Here is an 18,845-nt window from a genome sequence, read left to right as displayed (position 1 = left end):
CCTCCTCCTCCTCCTCTTCTTCCTCCTCCTTTTTTCTTCTTTCTTTTCTTTCTTTCTTTCTTTCTTTCTTTCTTTCTTTCTTTCTTTCTTTTTAAAGAGTTATTTATTTGTTTTATGCATTTGAGTACATCATTGCTCTCTTCAGACACCCCAGAAAAGGGCATCGGATCCTATTACAGATGGTTGTGAGCCACCATGTGGTTGCTGGGATTTGAACTCAGGACCTCTGGAAGAGCAGTCAGTGCTCTTAACCACTGAGCCATCTCTGCAGCCCCCCCCCCCATTTTTAAAAGAATAATAGGGTCCTGCTATTGTAGCCCAGGCTAGCTTCCAACTCACAAACATCCTGCTTCGGACTCTCACAAGCTCAAATTACAGGCATATATGACTAAACACACATGTATGCAGAAATGTGATCTAGAAAATTCCCGAGGAAAATACTAACAATGGCTTCCTGGGAGGGAAGACTAATAACTAGGATAGGAAAAGAAGTGCAATTTCCTTAGTGGGTATGGTGGCACATGTCTGCAGTCCCAGTACTCTGGAGGCTGATGCAGGAGAATCACCATGAGTGAGAGGCCAACTGGGCAAGACCCTATCTCAAGGAACAAAAATAACTGGGCATGTTGATGCATGCCTAAAATCCAAAAGAAAACAACACATTTATGGCTTCATTCCGCTGTGTTGCTTGCTTGTTGTACTGTTTGCAATCTGTTCCTTGCCTGTTGAGTAATGTAGCTCGGGGCTGTAGGGGAGACGGCAGGTAAAGGTGCTGGCCACCAAGCCTGACGATCTGAGTTCGATCCCAAATATTCAGGGTACAAGGAGCAAACCGACTCCCAAAAGTTGTCCTCTGACTTTGCACATGCAAACCTGAACACACACACACACACACACACACACACACCTTTTAATTTTTTAAAAGATTTACTTGTTTAGTGCCTATGAACATCCTCCTTGCGTGGATGTATGTGTACCATGTGCACCATGTGCCGGCCTAGGGCTGGCAGAAATCAGAAGAGGACACTAGATCCCCTAACCTGCAGTTATGGATGGTTGTCAATCACCATGTGGATGCTGGGAACTGGATCTGGTCCTCTGCAAGAGCAGCAGTGCTCTTAACTCATGAGCCAACTCTTCTGTGCGCCCTGTTCTTTTGTTTATTTGTCTTTGGGGACAGACAGGGTTTCCCTATAGAACAGCCCTGACTGTCCTGGAACTTGCTTTGTAGACCAGGCTGGCTTCAAACTCAAACTCAAACCACCTGCCTCTGACTCCTGAGTGCTGGGATTAAAGGTGTGCACCACCACGCCCCATACTGAAAATATAGGAAGAGAAATAGCTCGAAGGTCCAGTAAGGCTTTCTCCTGACACTCTTTTTTCTCAAAGCGTTATCAGTTCTTAATAGAAAAAAATTTAAATTGCTATAATTTCCTTAAATTATTTATTTTATTTATTTATTTACTTACTTATTTAGTGTGTGTCTGTGTGTGTGTGTGTGTGTGTGTGTGCGCGCGCGCAGGTGCCAGTGGAGGGCAGAAGAGAGGACATCAGATTCTCTGGACCCAGAGGAACTGTGGTTATTGGGAACCACACTTGGGTCTTTTGCAAGAGTAGTAAGCACCTCTAACCATTGAGCCATCTCTCCAGTCCCCCTTTTTCTCTTTCTTTCTTTCTTTCTTTCTTTCTTTCTTTCTTTCTTTCTTTCTTTCTTTCATACTTTCTTTTAAAAAGTTGTAATGGTTATAAAATATGTAGGTTTTTTTTGTTTGTTTATTTTCCCATTTGTTTTGTTTTTGAGACAGGGTATCAGGGTATAACTCTGGCTGGCCTGGAACTAGCTATGTGGACCAAGATGGTATCGAACTCATAGATATCTGCCTTTTTGCCTTCCAAGTGCTTTGATCAAGGGTATTCCAACACACCTAGCAAATATTCGATTGTATGCAGAGGTTCACTCTTTTTTTTTTTTGTTTTGTCTTTCAAGACAGGGTTTCTCTGTGTAGCCCTGGCTATCCTGAATCTCACTGTATAGACTAGGCTGGCCTCGAACTCAGAGATCTGCCTGCCTCTGCCTCCCAATGGCTGGGACTAAAGGCCTGTGTCACCACTCCCACCTGAGGGTCTCTCTTCTTTAACCTCAAGTGAGAAAACCGATTGGCGTGTTGGGGTGGGGGATTGCTGTTTTATTCAGTGGTCCCTAAAGTTCTATACCCTATATGGCAATCTGCTCCACACATTGGTGAATTAATTGATTAGATCGACGACCCTCGAGTCCTCACAGAACAGCATTCAACTTAAGGATGGTGGACACCAGACTAGAAGTGACCTTTTGCCGAGAGCCCATCCAGGCGGGGAACCCCAAGCCTGGTTTCCTAAGCAGGGAAAAGGTTTTCAGTATCTCTGTGGGAAAGGGAATTGGGGTGGCTCCAGGGATTGCTGAGGGCCAGATGTGGGAGCAGGGCCTCTGTGCTAAGGACTTTTCTGCGCCTGCTCAAAACTGCCAGCTCCTTGGTGTCCACCATGAAGAAAATGGTTCGCTTCCCCATTCGGTAGTATCGCTATCATTGCCCCAATTCCTGCCCCAGGGAAAGGTTCTGAGTACCGGTGGAGTTCAGAGGCCTAGAGCTAAGAACAGATGGCAACAGTAACCTGGAGTGAACCCTGGAGAGCCACCTGCCTCCTCTTGGCCTTCTTTTCTCTGCTAGGTAAAGAGATGGGGCTCTGTGATCTCCCTGACTATCGGAGAACCCAAGGGAAGAACAAGTCCGACGCTCATATACTCTGAGTCAGAATTAGCTAGATATCTGCTGGAGGGGACCCAGGGAAACGTGACCAAAAGCTTTTACTTTATAATTTACTTCTCGGCTTAATCATGCCATGTCCTGACAATTCTAAGAGAAACCTAGAGGCCCTTTGTAGGCTGTCACCCTTTCTGTCATTTCATCTCTTCCCTCCCTCTCACTAACAACCCCACAAGATTTGGGGGACAGTGGTAACTCAGTGTATAGATAGACGATGGGGCGGACCCCCAAGATTGTATAGGGCAGGGATCCTCCGAGGACATGAGGCATAGACACAAAATACTCGTTTACACCCAATTCACCCGCCATTTGGACCTCAGCTTGATCTTAAAAGGCTGGAGCGGGTTTGTGGGTGAGGAAAGAGAAGGAGTAGAGCACACTCCGAGGACCTAATTCCTTTTCGCAGCTCACATTCCTCCGCCCCAGTCCTGCTGCCGCAGCCTCCACTGCCAAGGGGGGCCCTAGACTCCCGTTCCAACTATTCCAACCATCCTGAACAGGGTGGGGCGCCCGGCTCTTGGGTTCCCCTCCGCTGCCCCTCCGGGGTTGGTCTCCCCTCCTGCCCCGGTTCCTCCCTTTCTGGGGTGGGGCCAGCCAATGGCCGACGTGACTCCGGGTTTGGTCTGGGAGCCGGGCAACTCGCAGATTCCCCGCCCCACAGTTCTGGCTAGAGTCCCGGTGCGCACGGACGTGGCTCGAGTTTCCTCTGCTCTGGGCTCCTGCTCGCTGTCCCGTCTCTCGCTCCTCCTTCTCTCCGGGTCTCCCGCTCCAGTTCCACCCGGTCGGCCTCGCACGGCTCCGGGAAGCCATGGAGGATGTCACGCTCCATATCGTCGAGCGGCCGTATTCCGGATTTCCCGATGCTTCCTCCGAGGGCCCGGAGCCCACCCAAGGGGAGGCGCGGGCCACGGAGGAGCCGTCGGGGACCGGCTCCGACGAGCTGATCAAGTCGGACCAGGTGAACGGTGTGCTGGTGCTGAGCCTTCTGGATAAAATCATCGGCGCCGTTGACCAGATCCAGTTGACCCAAGCCCAGCTGGAGGAGCGACAGGCAGAGATGGAGGGCGCTGTGCAGAGCATCCAGGGAGAGCTGAGCAAGCTGGGCAAAGCGCACGCCACCACGAGCAACACCGTGAGCAAGTTGCTGGAGAAGGTGCGCAAGGTCAGCGTCAACGTGAAGACCGTGCGCGGCAGCCTGGAGCGCCAGGCCGGCCAGATAAAGAAACTGGAGGTCAACGAGGCGGAGCTGCTGAGGCGCCGCAACTTCAAAGTCATGATCTACCAGGTGAGCCCGCGGGGCGGACCGCGCCCAGAGCTGGGGGTACCACCCCCTACCCCCTGAGGCCCCGGCCTGGGATCTGGGTGGGAGACACCCAGCGGAGGCTCGTCTCTCCGCCAGCCCGGCCTGGTGAGAGCGGTCAGTAGCTCCTCCCTCCTTCCTGCGAACCCAGCTGGAGTGGGGTTTAGGGAGTGGCAAACTCTTGGGGCTCACAGAGGGGCGCACCCTGCGCCTTCCTCCCCAGGCTCCTCCCCTCTAACTCCTATCGGAAAAGTTAGCGGGCTAGACTTGGGAACGCTGAATGCTCCCAGCTTGTCTCTGTCAAATGCCTTTCCACTTGGAGAAAGTTTTTTTTGGGGGGGGGGAAGGGAGGGAATGCCCGAGGTCCCTGGTGGTCTTTGGATGCCCCTCTGTAAGCAGGCACTAAAGGTGGGGCCTGGGACCTGGGGCCTCCGGCGCTGAGGGCCCGATATAGCGGGTGATTCAGGGCTCAGGCACGCAGTGGCGGGGGCGCCATGCAAGGGACACGACCGTCAGCCCCCCCACATTATCCCCGCGCCCCCGCACCAACCTCGGCTACCCACGCATGTCCCCAGGCCGCGATCTGGCCCTGGCCTCCAGGCACTTTTAGTTCCCTAGGGTCTTGAAGTGCGCGGGCGCCGTTGGCGCCTGCTGGTAGCGAGTGGGGCAGGTAGGGTGGGCGTTAGGAGTGTAAGTGGGGAGGGTGGAGGTGGGGAGTGGGGAGGTCTGGGCGCAGTGAATCACCCCACCCCCGCATGATTGCGGGGGCCGTGTCCCGAGCTCTGAAGGTGCTGGTGGGTGGAGGCTGCCGTACTCGGGCTCCACCCGTTGCTTTCTTTGCACCTTTCTGGGTTTCTCCAGCCCGGATATAACTGTGATATCTTAATCCCTAAAGAATCTGAGAGTCTCAGTGCAATGCAGATTTGTCTCTGCGCTCCCCATCCCTGACCCCTTTGAGAGTAAGGATAAGGGGAGTGTGGAATTAGTGCTCTTTCCCTGGGAGGGAATGTGCTGAGCCCTGCATCCATCCTTCCTCCTGCGTCCTCCTGCTTGGGCCTAGTTGATGCTTCCACTCCTAAGAGGAGTGAGGGTTGTAGGGTTAGTTTATGCTCCTGATGGGAATGGGGGAAGAAAAAGAAAAAAAAAAAAAAAAAAAAAAAAAGACGAGTTTTCCCACGTGCTCCACCTTCAAGGAAGCTCGGAGATTTTCATGATAAAGATGCCCCAGAGTAGCCATGTGATGTGAGATGAGGACCTTAGCTTAGTTTTCCTAAGAGTAACCATGAGCGATGCAGATGGGACAGTGACCGGGAAAGAACGGAACAGTTGTATTCTTGGGATCCTTGGTGGTAGGCCAGAGGCAGAACAGGCCTGTTCCCAGCTCCTGCCTCTACATACTGCTAAGGTACTCAAGGGGCTGCAAAAAGATTTGCCCCACTGGTGCTTACCCGGGGCTCCATCATTCCAGAGGCCAAAGCAGCCTGGGACATGTAACACAACCCAGTCTAAAACAAACAGAAAAAGCTTTGCGTCTCCCATTTATAGCACCCACTGGGTAGGAGGACAGTGTTTACTTAGAAAGCTGTTTCTACTCAGTCTAACTGCTTGGAAGCAGGAGGTGTGGGTCCTGTGGGTTGTTTTTGAGACTTGTGTGGCCCTTGCCACACAGATGATGTTTAGGGAAAGAGAAGCCAGCTAGCTCGCTCTCTCTCTTTCTGTGCTTGTCACAAGGAATTTGGACAGGAGACTTTCTCCTTTTAAATGTCCCAGGTTGTGCAGTCTGGGGACATTCTCAACCTGGAGGTAAACCTCCCTGTAGGCTGAGGAGGGTGATTCTGAGAGAAAGGACAAGTGTCCAGTGGGTGGACGACTTATCTGCTGCGGTCATCGTCCTCTCTGTTCTGTTCCATCTCCAGCATTTGACAGTCATTACTATCTGACTAGTGCAGTGGGGTGGGGCACTCACTAGATGGCTTTGACTACATCTGAAACACCAAGCCAGTGAGTGGGGAGGGCAGAGTTAAGGGAGAGTGGCTTGGGACTGGGAGTGGAGAGATGGCTCAGTCATAAACAGCACTGGGTGCCCTTCCAGAGAACCAGTCACCCCCATGATGGCTAACAACAACCTAACTCCAGTTCCAGGGGGGTCCAACACCCTCTTCTGCCTCAGCAAGGGTGCTGCACACATGTTCTGCACAGACATGAATACAGGCAAAATTTTAAAAAACAAATAAATCTGAAAAGAAAGGAGGAGACACTTAAGTGACAGGGACAAGCTCAGAGGTAAGGACCCAGCTTCCAGGACATGGGATGGGGCTCAGAGTTGCAGAACTTCCCTGAGCTGCCCCAAGGATGTTCCAGGTGGGGTGAGGGGGTGGAGCCTCCCATGCTGGAGGAAAGCAGCCTGCTCTCCTCCCGGGTCTGCAGAGATCCATGGTCTGAGAAAAGAATAGGGTAAAAATAGCCGTGTGTCTTGGCAGGCCCTAATAGGGAAGACTGGGGGCGGCAGAGTTTATGGGAAACTCAGGATAAGGAGATGGCCAGGCAGAGAGAGCAAGGCAGGCAGGGGTGGGGAGTGGAGGTGGGGGCACTGACTGGAAAAGGGCTCCCAGATGATATGAGTTTTTAGAGGGAAAACAGAAAGGAGGTTCTACGCCCCCCCCTCTACGTGTGGGAAGTCTTGATATGACAAAGGGGATCATGTAGAAGACGGACCCCAAGGGTCTGGGTGTCTCAGTGGTGGGATCAGGATGTCTAGCTACACGTGCCATATTCCTGGTGTGGGGAATCCCTAGTGTGGCTATCAACGAAAGCAAGCAGTTTGGTGTCTCATTAGGTCCTCTATGGTAAGAGTTATAGGCGACAGCTAGTGAGGGGGAGAAGTGAATTCTTTGGTTATTATTATTTTGTTTTGTTTGAGACAGAGTTTTTTTTTTTTTTGCTTGCTTGCTTGCTTGTTTCTTTCTTTTTGTGCAGCTCTGGCTGTTCTGGAACTCCCTCTGTAGACCAGGCTGGTTTCGAATTCAGAGATAGATTCACCTGCCTCTGCCTCTTGAGTGCTGCCATTAAAGGTGTGTGCCACCACTACTGGGCAGGGTAGTGAAGTCTAAAGGTTGTAGACTGGGGGCCTCTGGGAAGTCTGGGTAATTTGTGCAGATGGAGGCGGCTAAAACACCATGCAAGCCAGGCAAGCCGAAATCCACACAGCCACTCGTTACAGTGAAAATTCTGACACTTCCAGCCTAGATTAGAATCTAGAAGGCGAGACAAAATGGAAACAAAGACTCTGGACATTGTAACTTTTTGCTCAAAGTGCCTTAGGCAAAGTGATTTACTGTTGCCCTCTACCCCGCAAAGGTGGGCTAGTTTGGATGAGGCAAAGCTGATACCCTTTGGATTTGCTCCTCGGGCTCGGGGAGAGGACCCAGAAGCCCTGAAGAGATCAGATTGCTCACAGACACTAAAGGAGAGAACAGTATGGCTGGAACGAGGGCTTGCTGGCTTCTCCTCAAAACTTCACCAGCCTTTAATTCCTTCCTTCCTGTGCTCCCGGTGGATCATGGGTACCTTTCTCTAGAAGAACCCTAAACCTTTATCTAAAAATACTTGCAGCTTGTTGCTCTGCTCCCTTTTACCCCCTTAGCCTCATCCCTGTGGTGTGTGTCTACCAAGCCTAAGGGATGGCTTTGGGCTGTTTTCCTTAGTCGTGCAATCCAAAGCAGAGAGGGTATTTTTAGGGGCATTCCTAGGACTGAAGGAAATCTTACTATCTGCCCACCGACACCTCCCCGTTTTAAAACTATTGTAAAAGTCCAAGTTCAAAAAAGATGAGACAAGGGTATAAAGCCGACAGCTGGCAGCAAGAGGGGACAGGGTAGCACGCCACTAAGCTACAACCTCAGAGATGAGGGTAGGGCAGCCCGTTCCTGGAGCTTAGGCGGGGTAGCAAAGCTAAACAAAACACCACCCATGTGAATATTTCATCCATCTGTGGCTCTGGCCCTCCGAGCTAGACGATAACCAGCTTCGTCCTCTCCATTGTGTGTCTTAGGAAGCTGGGGCCCAGACCAGGGGAAGTTACATGCCTGTTGTCACTTAAGCGATGAGGTAACGTTAAAACTGGGGCCAGCTGAGTGTGGCAGTGCACAGTTGGCCTCCAAGCTCTCTGGACGCTATGGAAGCAGGATTGTGAGTTTGAGATCAACCTGGGCTACTTAGGGAGACCCTCTCAAAGCAACAACCACCACCCCGAACAAGCCAACAGGGGCTAGGACTCTCGCTTTGGTGGCTGGAGTACTTGCTTAGCGTGCTACAGCCCTGGGACTCATCTCTAGCGCCACATAGATTAGCTGGGTGGCCATGTGCCTGTAATCTCAGTACTCAGGCAGAGGAGGCAGGAGGATTAGACGTTTAAGGTCCCTCTCAGCTACATAGCCAGTTTGAGATCAACCTGAGCTACAGGAGACACTGACTGGGCAAACTGGGTAAGAACCTGGGTCTATTGTTCCTTATTGGGGTGCACTGTGGTGGTGGTGGTAGTGGTGGTGGTGTGTGTGTGTATATGTGTAGACACATGTGCTATGTCAGTTACCAGTGGCCAGCTGTGGATTATTGATGGCCAGGAGCGGCTGAAATAGAAGCAAAGACGGGTGTTACCCAGACACAGGAGAGCAGGGGGAGAAGGTACCTGGGGTAAGAAGTAAGCTCCAGGTCAGCCAGGGGTGTCCCTGGCTTAGGTGTCCTTTCTAGGAGAGTCATTTTCCACCCACTTCCCTGACGCTCCTGCGTCTTCCCTGGACTCTGCAGGCTGGGACCTGTTGCTACTTTGGAGTTTTACGTGCCTTACTGAACACCGCTATTGTCTGAGTCTGCTGTTTCCCCCAACTGTCCCTCTCCCAAGTTCTGACTGTCCAAAGCAAGAGTGTGAGCTCTGGAGAGGGTCAGAAGCTGCCCCTGGGGACCCCGTAGGCCCACCTGTCCTGAAGACAGCTTGATTTTAGATTCTGATTTCTCTCTGTGTTATAGTGTCTGATAGTGTAAGCCCTGGAAAGGAAAAGAAGCAGGAGTTAGGAACGCAACCAAAAGGGAAGTAGCCAGAGTGTCCCTCTTGTATGCCTGTCCCTTTTCTGATCCAGGGTGGCACCCAGGCAGGCCCACCCTGCCTTGGGGAATAACAAGAAGGAAGGGAGTGTGTGTCTCTTCTACTCAGACAAGCCTTCCTGCTGGGATTTACCAACTGGTCTCAAACACAGTCCTTCTCCATGCCTGGCGGTCTCTCTCCCCTTTCTCCCCAGCCCCTCAGTAGCCATGACCATCTTGTGCAGAACAGTGGCATGACAACAGAGGGTGTGAGTCAAAGGAGAGGACTAAGGAACATTCTGGAAGACAGGAAGGAGGTGGAAGGGGGTTCAGTTGAAGCTGTGTTTATTAATTCATGGGCTCGGATTTGTCCCACCCCTTCCAGCCCTAGGGCCCTTCTAAAGAAGCGTTTCAAATGTGCTTTCGGCACACCCTAATTCATTCCGGGGCCTCTCCCTCTTTAACCAGACCCCACTTTGCGTGCCATAGAGGCCTTCTTTCTGTCAACCTCCCTGCATCCATCCCAAGTGCCATTTAAACCCCTTTTCCTCATCTTAGCCCAAGAAGAAGCCGAATGCACCCTCTGGCCCAGCCACACCCAAGATCGTGCCTCTTGACCTCCTGCCTGAGACTGAGCCCTTTCACCTGAAGCCTGAATCAGTGTCTGACCGCCCAGCCTTTGAGCAGATGCCCAACCCACTGCCCTATTACCCAGAGCCTGGGCTCCGATCCACCCCAGAAGAGCCAACGGCTGGTGGGAGTATCTAGGATCTCCTGGGACACGGGGCCCGATGGGCACAGGGTGTCCCTCCCGGTTCCTATTGGCTATTCATTTGATGAAAGTCAGTGCCTTCATGGCCTGTCCTTTCAAGCTGTTGTCCATTATGGGCTGGCAATGAGTGTTGGAAAATGCTTGTATTCTTGCAGTGCTCAGGCAAGTGTTTTGTGTGTGTGGTGGGGGCAGAGGGTGAGGAGGGGGTTTCTCCCCTCCTTGGGGATGGGGTGGGGATGTTTTGCTCTCCCGGTGCTGCGGATGGACCCCAGAACTCCCTGCTTGTTAAGCAAATGCTCGATCACAAAACTGTATCCCCTTGATTTCTCTTTAAATTGTCGCTTGCCCAGCGCCAGACTTGAGCTGTGCCCGAAGGCTGCCCTGCATGAAGCTGCATGAAACTGGGTGTGTCTTCTAGTTCTCGATTCCCTGCCCCCTCACGCCCTACCCCTCAGGGTCCAGCCAGCTTGGCTCCAAGCCTCTTTGGAGAGGGGGGGCCTTCATGAGGCCCAGGCCTGGGAGTTGTTCCCTGCCCTCTTCACCCACTCACCGTAGCTGAGGAAAACATTTACACTTACTTTTTTTTTTTTTTTCCATTTTCTTTTAGAAAATGTTTTGCAAAGGGATCCCTTAGGTTTGCCAGATCCTACCTTGGGTGGGGCACCCCAAAGCTGCCAGCTCAGAGAGGCCCGAAGGGAGGACATTTTAGCTGCCCCCCCCCACACAGACAGCTTCTCTGCTTTTCTTCTCTTCCTTTCTCCATGGTCATTCCCCTAAGGAACCATTGAGGATTGTTTTCCCCATCCACCTCCCTCGTGAAAATTTAATACTATAGGTATGCTGTGTTATTGTTTATGGGGTTCTTCGGAGCCGTCCTAAATAACAGAGGCCCTGCCACCTTCCTGAGAGTCAATTCTGTTCCTCTTGGGAACAATGTCCTCGCTGCTGAGGGAGCTATAAAGAAAGCACCTTCTTGCCTTATCTGGGTAACCGGAAGCAGAGGTCTTGGGCTTTTAGGACTCCCTTTTCATTTCTTCTTCATGAGGCATCTTCTTCGCCACAATGTAGCCTCATCTACATGCTCTCCAGTGTCTTTCTCAGCATCATATCGATAGACCTGGTTAGCACTGTGTCAAGAGAAGCTCTTACCCCCAGCTAGCTGATACTTGCCCTCCTGTCTAACAAATAAAAAATGCCAAGGGCATAATGGGTGCTCAGTTATAATAATATAATCTATCCTTTTTTTTTTTTCTTTTCCTGAGACAGGGTTTCTTTCTCTGTGTAACAGCCCTGGCTGTCCTGGAACTCTCTCTGTAGACCAGGCTGGCCTTGAACTCACAGAGATCCACCTACCTCTGCCTCCTGAGGATTAAAGGCATGTGCTGCCATGCCCAGTAGATTATAATCTTATAGTGACATTTCTAAGCCAGAGGGGTCTCACTGTCTGCAGCAGGGTTGGGAGGTGAAGTGTAAGTCGTGGGGAGCTCCCTGAGGGCCTCCTTACCTCTGCCCTGGCCTGGTGCCTTCCTGGCTTGGGGAATTAGCTATGTGTGCTTGGCAGGGGCTGGGGAAGCCGTGAATGCTTTTGTTCAGACCTGGTCATTAAAGGTAACTCTGGAAACCAAGCCTGTTGGGAGTGGTGGTTTTGTTTAATACAAACGGGAAATCGGAACAAGCAGAGCCTTCCCTTCTTGCTCTCCACAAGGCCCCTCCGTTGCCCTAATCACTCTGCCAGACCCACAGGGGTGAGACAAAGGTGCCTGGCCTGGGTGCTCAGAGTAAGGGGAGGTGCATTTGAATTGTGTTGCTGGCTGTTGTAGCAACCGGCCGACTGGGTGGGCCCAACACAGCACTCCAAGGCTGTGAGTCATGAGGGAAGCCTGGCTTGGAAATGGGGGTGGAAATGAGAAATCCATTAATGGAGGGAAAAGCTAATGGTGATGTACTGTGATCAGAGCCAGCCTGTAGGACGTCGTGCAGGGACTCAGGCCAAGTTCTTTCTTCTTGCCCAGCTCCCAGCCTTCCATCCAGAAGACAGTACCACTGGTAGAAGCCATCAGCCCCGGGGAAGCCCATCATGAAGAAGGTTACATTTCCCAGGCCCTTTTCTTGGAAAAGGCATAAACTTCTCCTCCCTTGGACCACTCCCCAACACTGGAAGTTGGGGAAGGCAGAAGAAAGCCTGTAGTGTTCTCCTTAGCCTTCTTTTCTGAGCTCAGCTGGCCAAGACCTTTATCTAGAAGTTAGAGGCCAGAAAACCCAGCTAGCTCCATCTTCAGGGGTTAGGGTGGGACAGGAGGAGAGTCACGGGGGTAGGGGTGGGGGTGGGGCAGGAATTTGTCCTCCAGGAACCAAGACTCTTTCCTACCTTTTATTCCATTCATATTGTGGGATTGAGGGACCTTAGTAAAAAAGTGTGTGTGTGTGTGTGTGTGTGTGTGTGTGTGTGTGTGTGTGTGTGTTCTTTTTCACTCTTTGGTGAGATATGGGTAGGCTTTCAGTCTGGTACTTAAGAGGTGAAAAACAATTTTTTTAAACAGATTCTCACTGTGTGTAGTCCCGGCTGGCTTGGATCTCACTTTATAAACCAGGCTGGCTTAGTACTGAGATCAAAGACCTGCAAATGCACCACCAAGCCTGGCCCAAGAGAATCTCTCTCTCTCTCTCTCTCTCTCTCTCTCTCTCTCTCTCTCTCTCCCTATCTCTCTCCCTATCTATCTTTCTCTATCTACATAGGTACTACACGTAAATCTGAGTTGAGAGGCATGGAAAAGGTGGCAGAGGGTTTCNAGTACTGAGATCAAAGACCTGCAAATGCACCACCATGCCTGGGCCAAGAGATTCTCTCTCTCTCTCTCTCTCTCTCTCTCTCTCTCTCTCTCTCTCTCTCTCTCTCTCTCCCTATCTATCTTTCTCTATCTACATAGGTACTACACGTAAATCTGAGTTGAGAGGCATGGAAAAGGTGGCAGAGGGTTTCATCCTAGACAGTCCTAAGATGATGTGCATGATGTCAGTCTTGATAGAAGTCTCTGGGCACAGACAAAATGATTGCAAGAGACTCAAAGGGTACTACTGAAGTCAGAAGGAATGCTGGGAGAGGCTGGGGCTTTCCTACACTCGGTACAAGGAAAGCATTCCTTCAGTGCCTCAGTGAATAAGAGGCAAAAGGATGGCTTATGCCCTAGGATTCCAGTGGTAGGACTAAGCCCCACTTGTGGCAGGTGGAGACTACAAATCCCAGCATGCCTTGTGCTCCGGCTACCTTGCCTGCTGGGAGGTGTAGTAGTGTAATAGATAGCGTGAGGTGGCTTGGTGCCCGACAGAGCTGGTGCCCAGTTGGGAGATGAAGTGGAGACGGTATTCCCTTTTTGTTCCTGCTAATGTTATTGAAAAGGAGGGAAGGAAGTTGGGAGGAGGTGTTCCTAGTTTCTAGTGTAAACCAGGAAACCCTAGGGGATGTGAATGGGAGGGAATAGGAAAGGGATTGGGGATGGGAAAGGGATTTCTGTAGCAGGTGGTATAAAGATTTCATGTAGCCTATGAATAGATGTGTGTGTCTCTGTGTATCCTTTTCGTGTGTGTGTGTGTGTGTGTGTTTGTGTGTGTGTGCGTATCTGTTTATGGGAAGAATGAATTTATGTTGCTTTCTTGGGAGATGGGATTTTCTTATAATTCTGGAAACTCACCTGGAGAAAACATTTTGGAAAAAAAATGTGCCCTCCTCCCTTATTCCTTGGATTTAAAGACCTAAAGCGAGTCTGGGCCATTTTCGGATCTCCCATTGGTGATCTGGGTCAGGCTTGTTTCTGTTCTATGTGCACCCACGACTACTCTTTGGTAGTGGTATGTTGGGGGAACCGTAAAATGATGAACTGTTGATCACAAGTCAGGTTATTAAAAAAAAATGTCCACAGAATCAAGACTAGGATTGGTGCTAGGGTCTCTGAGAGTAAGAGAGGAGCTAAGAGCTAGTTTAGAGTTTTAGAGTTCTAGAGTTCTAGGCAGTCCTGGATGGGAAAACCAGCCTCCCCGTGCCTGGCTCTTTAAACTCTGGCCTGGGAAACAGGACGAGACTAGAATAGCCACCCTCCCTTCTATTCCAGGGCAGAGAAAACAGAACCAGAAGAAATGTTCAGACTGGGGAGAAAACAGATCCTTGGAGTTCCGCCAGTATTAGAAAATCAAGGATGGAAATGGTCTGCTGTAGGCAGAGCTCTCCTTCCCCCAAACTGGTTAAAATCCCAAGAACAAACTTCCATTACTTGAGCTTAAAGCTACGCCGCTGGTGTAGGGGCGGGGGGTGGGGGCGGGGATGGGGGTCGCGGGTCGTCGGCTTTGTGCCTATCCCCTGGAGGATTCAACTTCTAAACTCTCCCAAACTGTTTTGTTTTTTGTCCCGTTTGGGACAGCGTGTAAATTAGGGCACCAGAGGGCGCTCTGCTATTTCCAAAGTTAAGCTGTCTCTTCCGAAGTCACAGCGGTTTAAAGCAATCACAGCGGTAGTCATAGTGTGCAAGGGTTTGAGGGTCCCTGGAAATATTTAGTGTAATCATAATGGTGATCAGTTTCTGATCCCGAAGCTTTGCTCTCTCCGCGTGCTGTCTGTATTAGGGCCATTCGACAGACTGGTCGTGACCAGTTCCGTACCAGGCACTGGTGTGTTCGAGAGTGAACAAGTCTAGTGGATTTCACCCTCACCACATAGGTACCCCCATGCTCTCCCCAGAATCGCCAGCACCCTATTCAGCTTCACCAGGGGGTCTCATCCAGTCCTCGCTCTGCCCTCTCCAGTGGCATTTCTCATCTTGGCTCTGTTCTCCTCTTAGGATGAAGTCAAGCTGCCGGCCAAACTGAGCGTCAGCAAGTCGCTGAAAGAGACGGAGGCGCTGCCAGAGAAGGAGGGTGACGAGCTGGGCGAGGGCGAGCGGCCCGAGGATGACACCGCGGCGATCGAGCTGTCGTCTGATGAGGCGGTGGAAGTGGAGGAGGTGATCGAGGAGTCCCGCGCCGAGCGCATCAAGCGCAGCGGCCTGCGGCGCGTGGACGATTTCAAGAAGGCCTTCTCCAAGGAGAAGATGGAGAAGACCAAGGTGCGCACGCGCGAGAACCTAGAGAAGACGCGCCTGAAGACTAAGGAGAACCTGGAGAAGACGCGGCACACACTAGAGAAGCGCATGAACAAACTGGGCACGCGCCTGGTGCCCGTGGAGCGACGCGAGAAGCTGAAGACATCGCGCGACAAGCTGCGCAAGTCCTTCACGCCCGACCACGTGGTGTATGCGCGCTCCAAGACCGCAGTCTACAAGGTGCCGCCCTTCACCTTCCACGTCAAGAAGATCCGCGAGGGCGAGGTGGAGGTGCTGAAGGCCACCGAGATGGTGGAGGTGGGTCCCGAGGACGACGAGGTTGGTGCGGAGCGCGGCGAGGCCACTGACCTGCTGCGCGGGAGCAGCCCCGACGTGCACACGCTGCTGGAGATCACCGAGGAGTCGGACGCCGTCCTGGTGGACAAGAGCGACAGCGACTGAGCAGGACTCGCGGGGCTCTGCCCTGGAGGCCGGCGCCTGACCCTGCTGCCCTCTGATTCCCCCACCCCTGCCCACACCGCCTTTCCCTTTTCAAACTTTCTCTTTTGCATTCTAAGCCCCAGTCTGGTTGGGCTTTTTTTTTTTTTTTTTTCTTAAACCGGGGGGGGTGGGGGAATACACATCTCCCCGGAAGAGCAGCCCTCCAAAGCACAGGCCTTAGACCGAGGGGAGATGGTCTCTCGCCAGCGACAGCCTCAGTTTGGACACAGTCTGGGTGGGATATGGGAAGAGTGACCCATGTCCTGGTTGTCTTGGTCCAGGATGCTTTTTCTTAGTTCCCTAGTTAGGCCCCTCGGCCCCTCCCCAACACAGCTTCATACTCAGCTGCACCACCCTGCTTCCTGAGCTGTTTCTCCTTTTCCTCACCCGGGGAGACTCCAAAGCCCACATTTCTGCAAGAGGAAAGAGCAAATCCTAAAGACAACCCTTGTAGGGGCCGCTTTCTAGTGCCAGCTTGCTCTCCCTGAGAGGCTGAGGCAGGAGACTTGTAAGTTCAAGGCCTGCCTGGGCTGCAGAGTGAGCTCAAAGCCAGCACGAGCAATTTAGCCAGACGCAGTTTCAAAATAAGAAGAGGTGGCAGGGGGTGTATCACTGATCGAGCCCTAGCTTAGGAGGGGGTGGGCAATTCAAAGTACCACGAAGACAAAATGTGTGTAGAGAGACCTTTGCCCAGAGGTGGCCCACTGGACGACCTGAGGGTCTTTGGAGGAACCCAAGGCAATAGGGTGGGATAAAGGCAGAGAGAGTGTTTGGTGGATAAAGGCCCCACCAAAGTATGCAGGAGGCAGGTAGAGCCTGGGAAAGGGTGGTAGGTGTGTGGGGAGAGGGACGTATTTACAAAACTACAAAACCTGCACACAGGAGCACGTGAGTATTCTCTGGGAAGAGAAAGGAAGTGAGGAGAGGGTTGAAATGGAATTAGAAAGAAATGCCCTTGTTAACAACACAAAGAAATTCAAGACGAGAGTCCTGCTTTGGTAGGATCTCAAGACAGCAGGGCAGTTTCCAGGTCAGGAGGGCAGTCAGTTCTAGAAAGTGTGTTCCGAAGAGAGGTAAGCCTGATTGGATGCTCTTCCAGAATCTGGGAACTGCCTTCTGGGAAGCCTCGTTTTTTTCCAAGCCCGGAAAATTAGGGTTCCAGCAGGGGGCAGCAGCGAGCTGTGGAGCGCTGGCAGCTGGGGCCAGCAAGGTGCTGCTGGAGCAGAGATTCCTAGCTGGAAGCTGGAGACCCGCTGGCTTGCCCGCCCTAACTCCCTCCCAGCTGCTTCTACCATGAATCGGTCCCTAATGTGAAGCTGTAGAGAGCCTGCCAAGACCTCCCTGCGTCCCTTGCCTTTGGGGGCACCTTTACCTGAAAGTTGGGGAGAGTGGGGTGCAGCTTCTTGTCCAAGGCTTGCTTTTTTATAGTTACTGACCAGGTTTTCTCCCGAGGACACATCGGTTTCCCCCATTAGAGGCTGGTCAAGAGCAGAGACAACACCTCCCCCAGATGATAGCTACAGGCTACTTCCTTCTCCCCACCTACGTGTATTCCCTGCTTCTTAGAATTGCAGCTCATTGATATTTCGGGGTGGGGAAGGGATGGAAACCACAAACCTTTTATACAATACAAAGCTTTGCTTTTTATTTTTTATTTTTAATTTTCCTTTTTTTTTTTCTTGGTCCCCTTCCCTCCTCTGAATGATTGGAGACAGAGAAGCTGAGGAGGGCGGGCGAGTGTAGGATGAGGTCCCCTGTGCTGATGGGCTAATGTTGTGGGCAGATGCAGTTTCCTGTGGGCTCTAGGGGAGTCCCTTGAGTTGCTGTGTTCTGGTGAGCAGCCGGACCAATAAACCTGCTTTTCTAAAAGGACTTGTGTGGGGTTATATTGTCCAAAGCAGTTGCTGAGGGTGTCGTAGGACTAAGGGGAACCAGGAGTGAAAGGGGGAAAGAAGAGGGAGGGAGGGAGGGAGGGAGGGAGGGATGGAAAGAGGGAGCTTCCTAGAGTGGGGCTGGGGTTGCAGAGGTAGATAACAATAGCTAAAATATTGAGCATTCTCCACACACTTCTTAATGTTGTGTTGTACAGTTGTTTGCTTGACCTGGTAGTGCCCTGAGGTAGATCCCATCATTACCTTCAGAGCAGAGGAAACAGTGACGTGTCTAAGGTCACACAGTGCACAAGTGGCCAAACAGTCTGGCTGCACCAACTGTTTAAAGGTTGAAGTCAGCAGTGTGGGTCCTGCCTGGATCTACTTCCCCACAGCCGGGGCCTTATCCTTCAGATGCTCCTCCACCTCAATCATAGGCCTGGAGGAGAATGGGGATGAGAGACCGCCCCAGAGGACTGCACATGAGAGAAGGAAAGGGCGTACATCCACGCACCAGTTGTACCCACACATCAGTATTCATGCCCCAGCAACCCTGCGTTAAGCATCTATTTTGTTGTCTGGCCACCTCTCATTGGACCAAATGTACCCTGCCTGCAAGTGATGCACTTCCTGGAACAATGGGGCTTTTGACATCCTGTGGGTTCTGACCGTCTCAGGATCTCAGGAAGGATGCCCCTTGTAAAAGTAATGTCATTTCTGGGCTGCACCCCACCCTTACGCTACTACCTCAAGCAGGCTGAGTTCTTACGAGCTGCACATGCGTTCCTCTGTGCGGGCCTCCAGCAGCAGAGTCCACAAAGCTAGGGTTCTAAGTCCTCCGGAAAGGGTTGGCTTCCCACCAAAAGAAATGGACACTGATACTGAAAAGTCAGAGCCTCCCGGCTGTTCATGCTCCCATCTTCCAGGAGTCACAAACCAAGGGTATCTTCCACCAACTGGTCATTGGCATTAATTCCAACAGTTACACTGAGACGATCAAATAGGGAAACTATCTGCCCAGGGATCCTGTTAATGTCACTTTACAGACTCAAATTGAGTTAGCAGATCTCTTTATATACCTTCTGAGGCCTTGTTTGTTTGTGTGTGTGAATAGGGATGAGAGGCCGCATCAGAGGACTGCACATGAGAGAAAGAACGGGTGTACATCCACCTGTGTGTGTGTGTGTGTGTGTGTGTGTGTGTGTGTGTGTGTGTGTGTGTGTGTGAAGGCTGGAGGATAACCCCTCGCACCATCCTTGGAAATCTTATTCACTATATTTGAGGCAGGGTCTCTCACTGGCCTGGGGCTCACTAGTCAGGCTCAGCTAGGTGCCACTGCGTCCCCAGTGGTGGGATTCTGAATGATGCCGCTGCAGCAGGCATCTGTGTGAGCGCTCAGGGCTGAGCTGAGCACCTGGAGCTTACTGTTACTTTTTTTTTTTTTTTTTT

General features: G+C 51.6%; 1 protein-coding gene across 2 annotated transcripts; it reads left to right on the top strand.

Annotated features, from left to right (window-relative positions):
- The first annotated feature begins 3,191 nt into the window (after positions 1-3,191).
- Positions 3,192-17,397, top strand: Cavin1 (caveolae associated protein 1). 2 transcript variants are annotated; one of them, XM_021212305.1, is made up of 2 exons: positions 3,192-4,089; positions 14,785-17,397. In XM_021212305.1, exons 1-2 carry the CDS (start codon positions 3,613-3,615, stop codon positions 15,484-15,486), a joined length of 1,179 nt encoding a protein of 392 aa, XP_021067964.1. In that variant the 5' UTR covers positions 3,192-3,612; the 3' UTR covers positions 15,487-17,397. The 2 variants fall into 2 exon arrangements, with proteins under 2 accessions (XP_021067964.1, XP_029402333.1); XM_029546473.1 differs by lacking the exon at positions 14,785-17,397 and adding an exon at positions 9,742-10,078 and having other exon boundaries at positions 3,461-4,089.
- Positions 17,398-18,845: the final 1,448 nt, after the last annotated feature.

Source organism: Mus pahari, chromosome 14 (assembly GCF_900095145.1).
Source record: "Mus pahari chromosome 14, PAHARI_EIJ_v1.1, whole genome shotgun sequence".
Taxonomy (NCBI): domain Eukaryota; kingdom Metazoa; phylum Chordata; class Mammalia; order Rodentia; family Muridae; genus Mus; species Mus pahari.
The sequence above is the reverse complement of the archived record's forward strand: the minus strand, read 5'-3'. Positions and strand labels throughout refer to the sequence as shown.

What these genes read in the sequence shown, in the direction of transcription:
- Cavin1 (XM_021212305.1), top strand. Translation starts at nt 3,613, where the DNA reads ATGGAGGATGTCACGCTCCATATCGTCGAGCGGCCGTATTCCGGATTT. An exon ending in TCAAAGTCATGATCTACCAG is followed by an intron (nt 4,090 to 14,784) that starts GTGAGCCCGCGG and finishes TTCTCCTCTTAG; the next exon opens with GATGAAGTCAAGCTGCCGGC.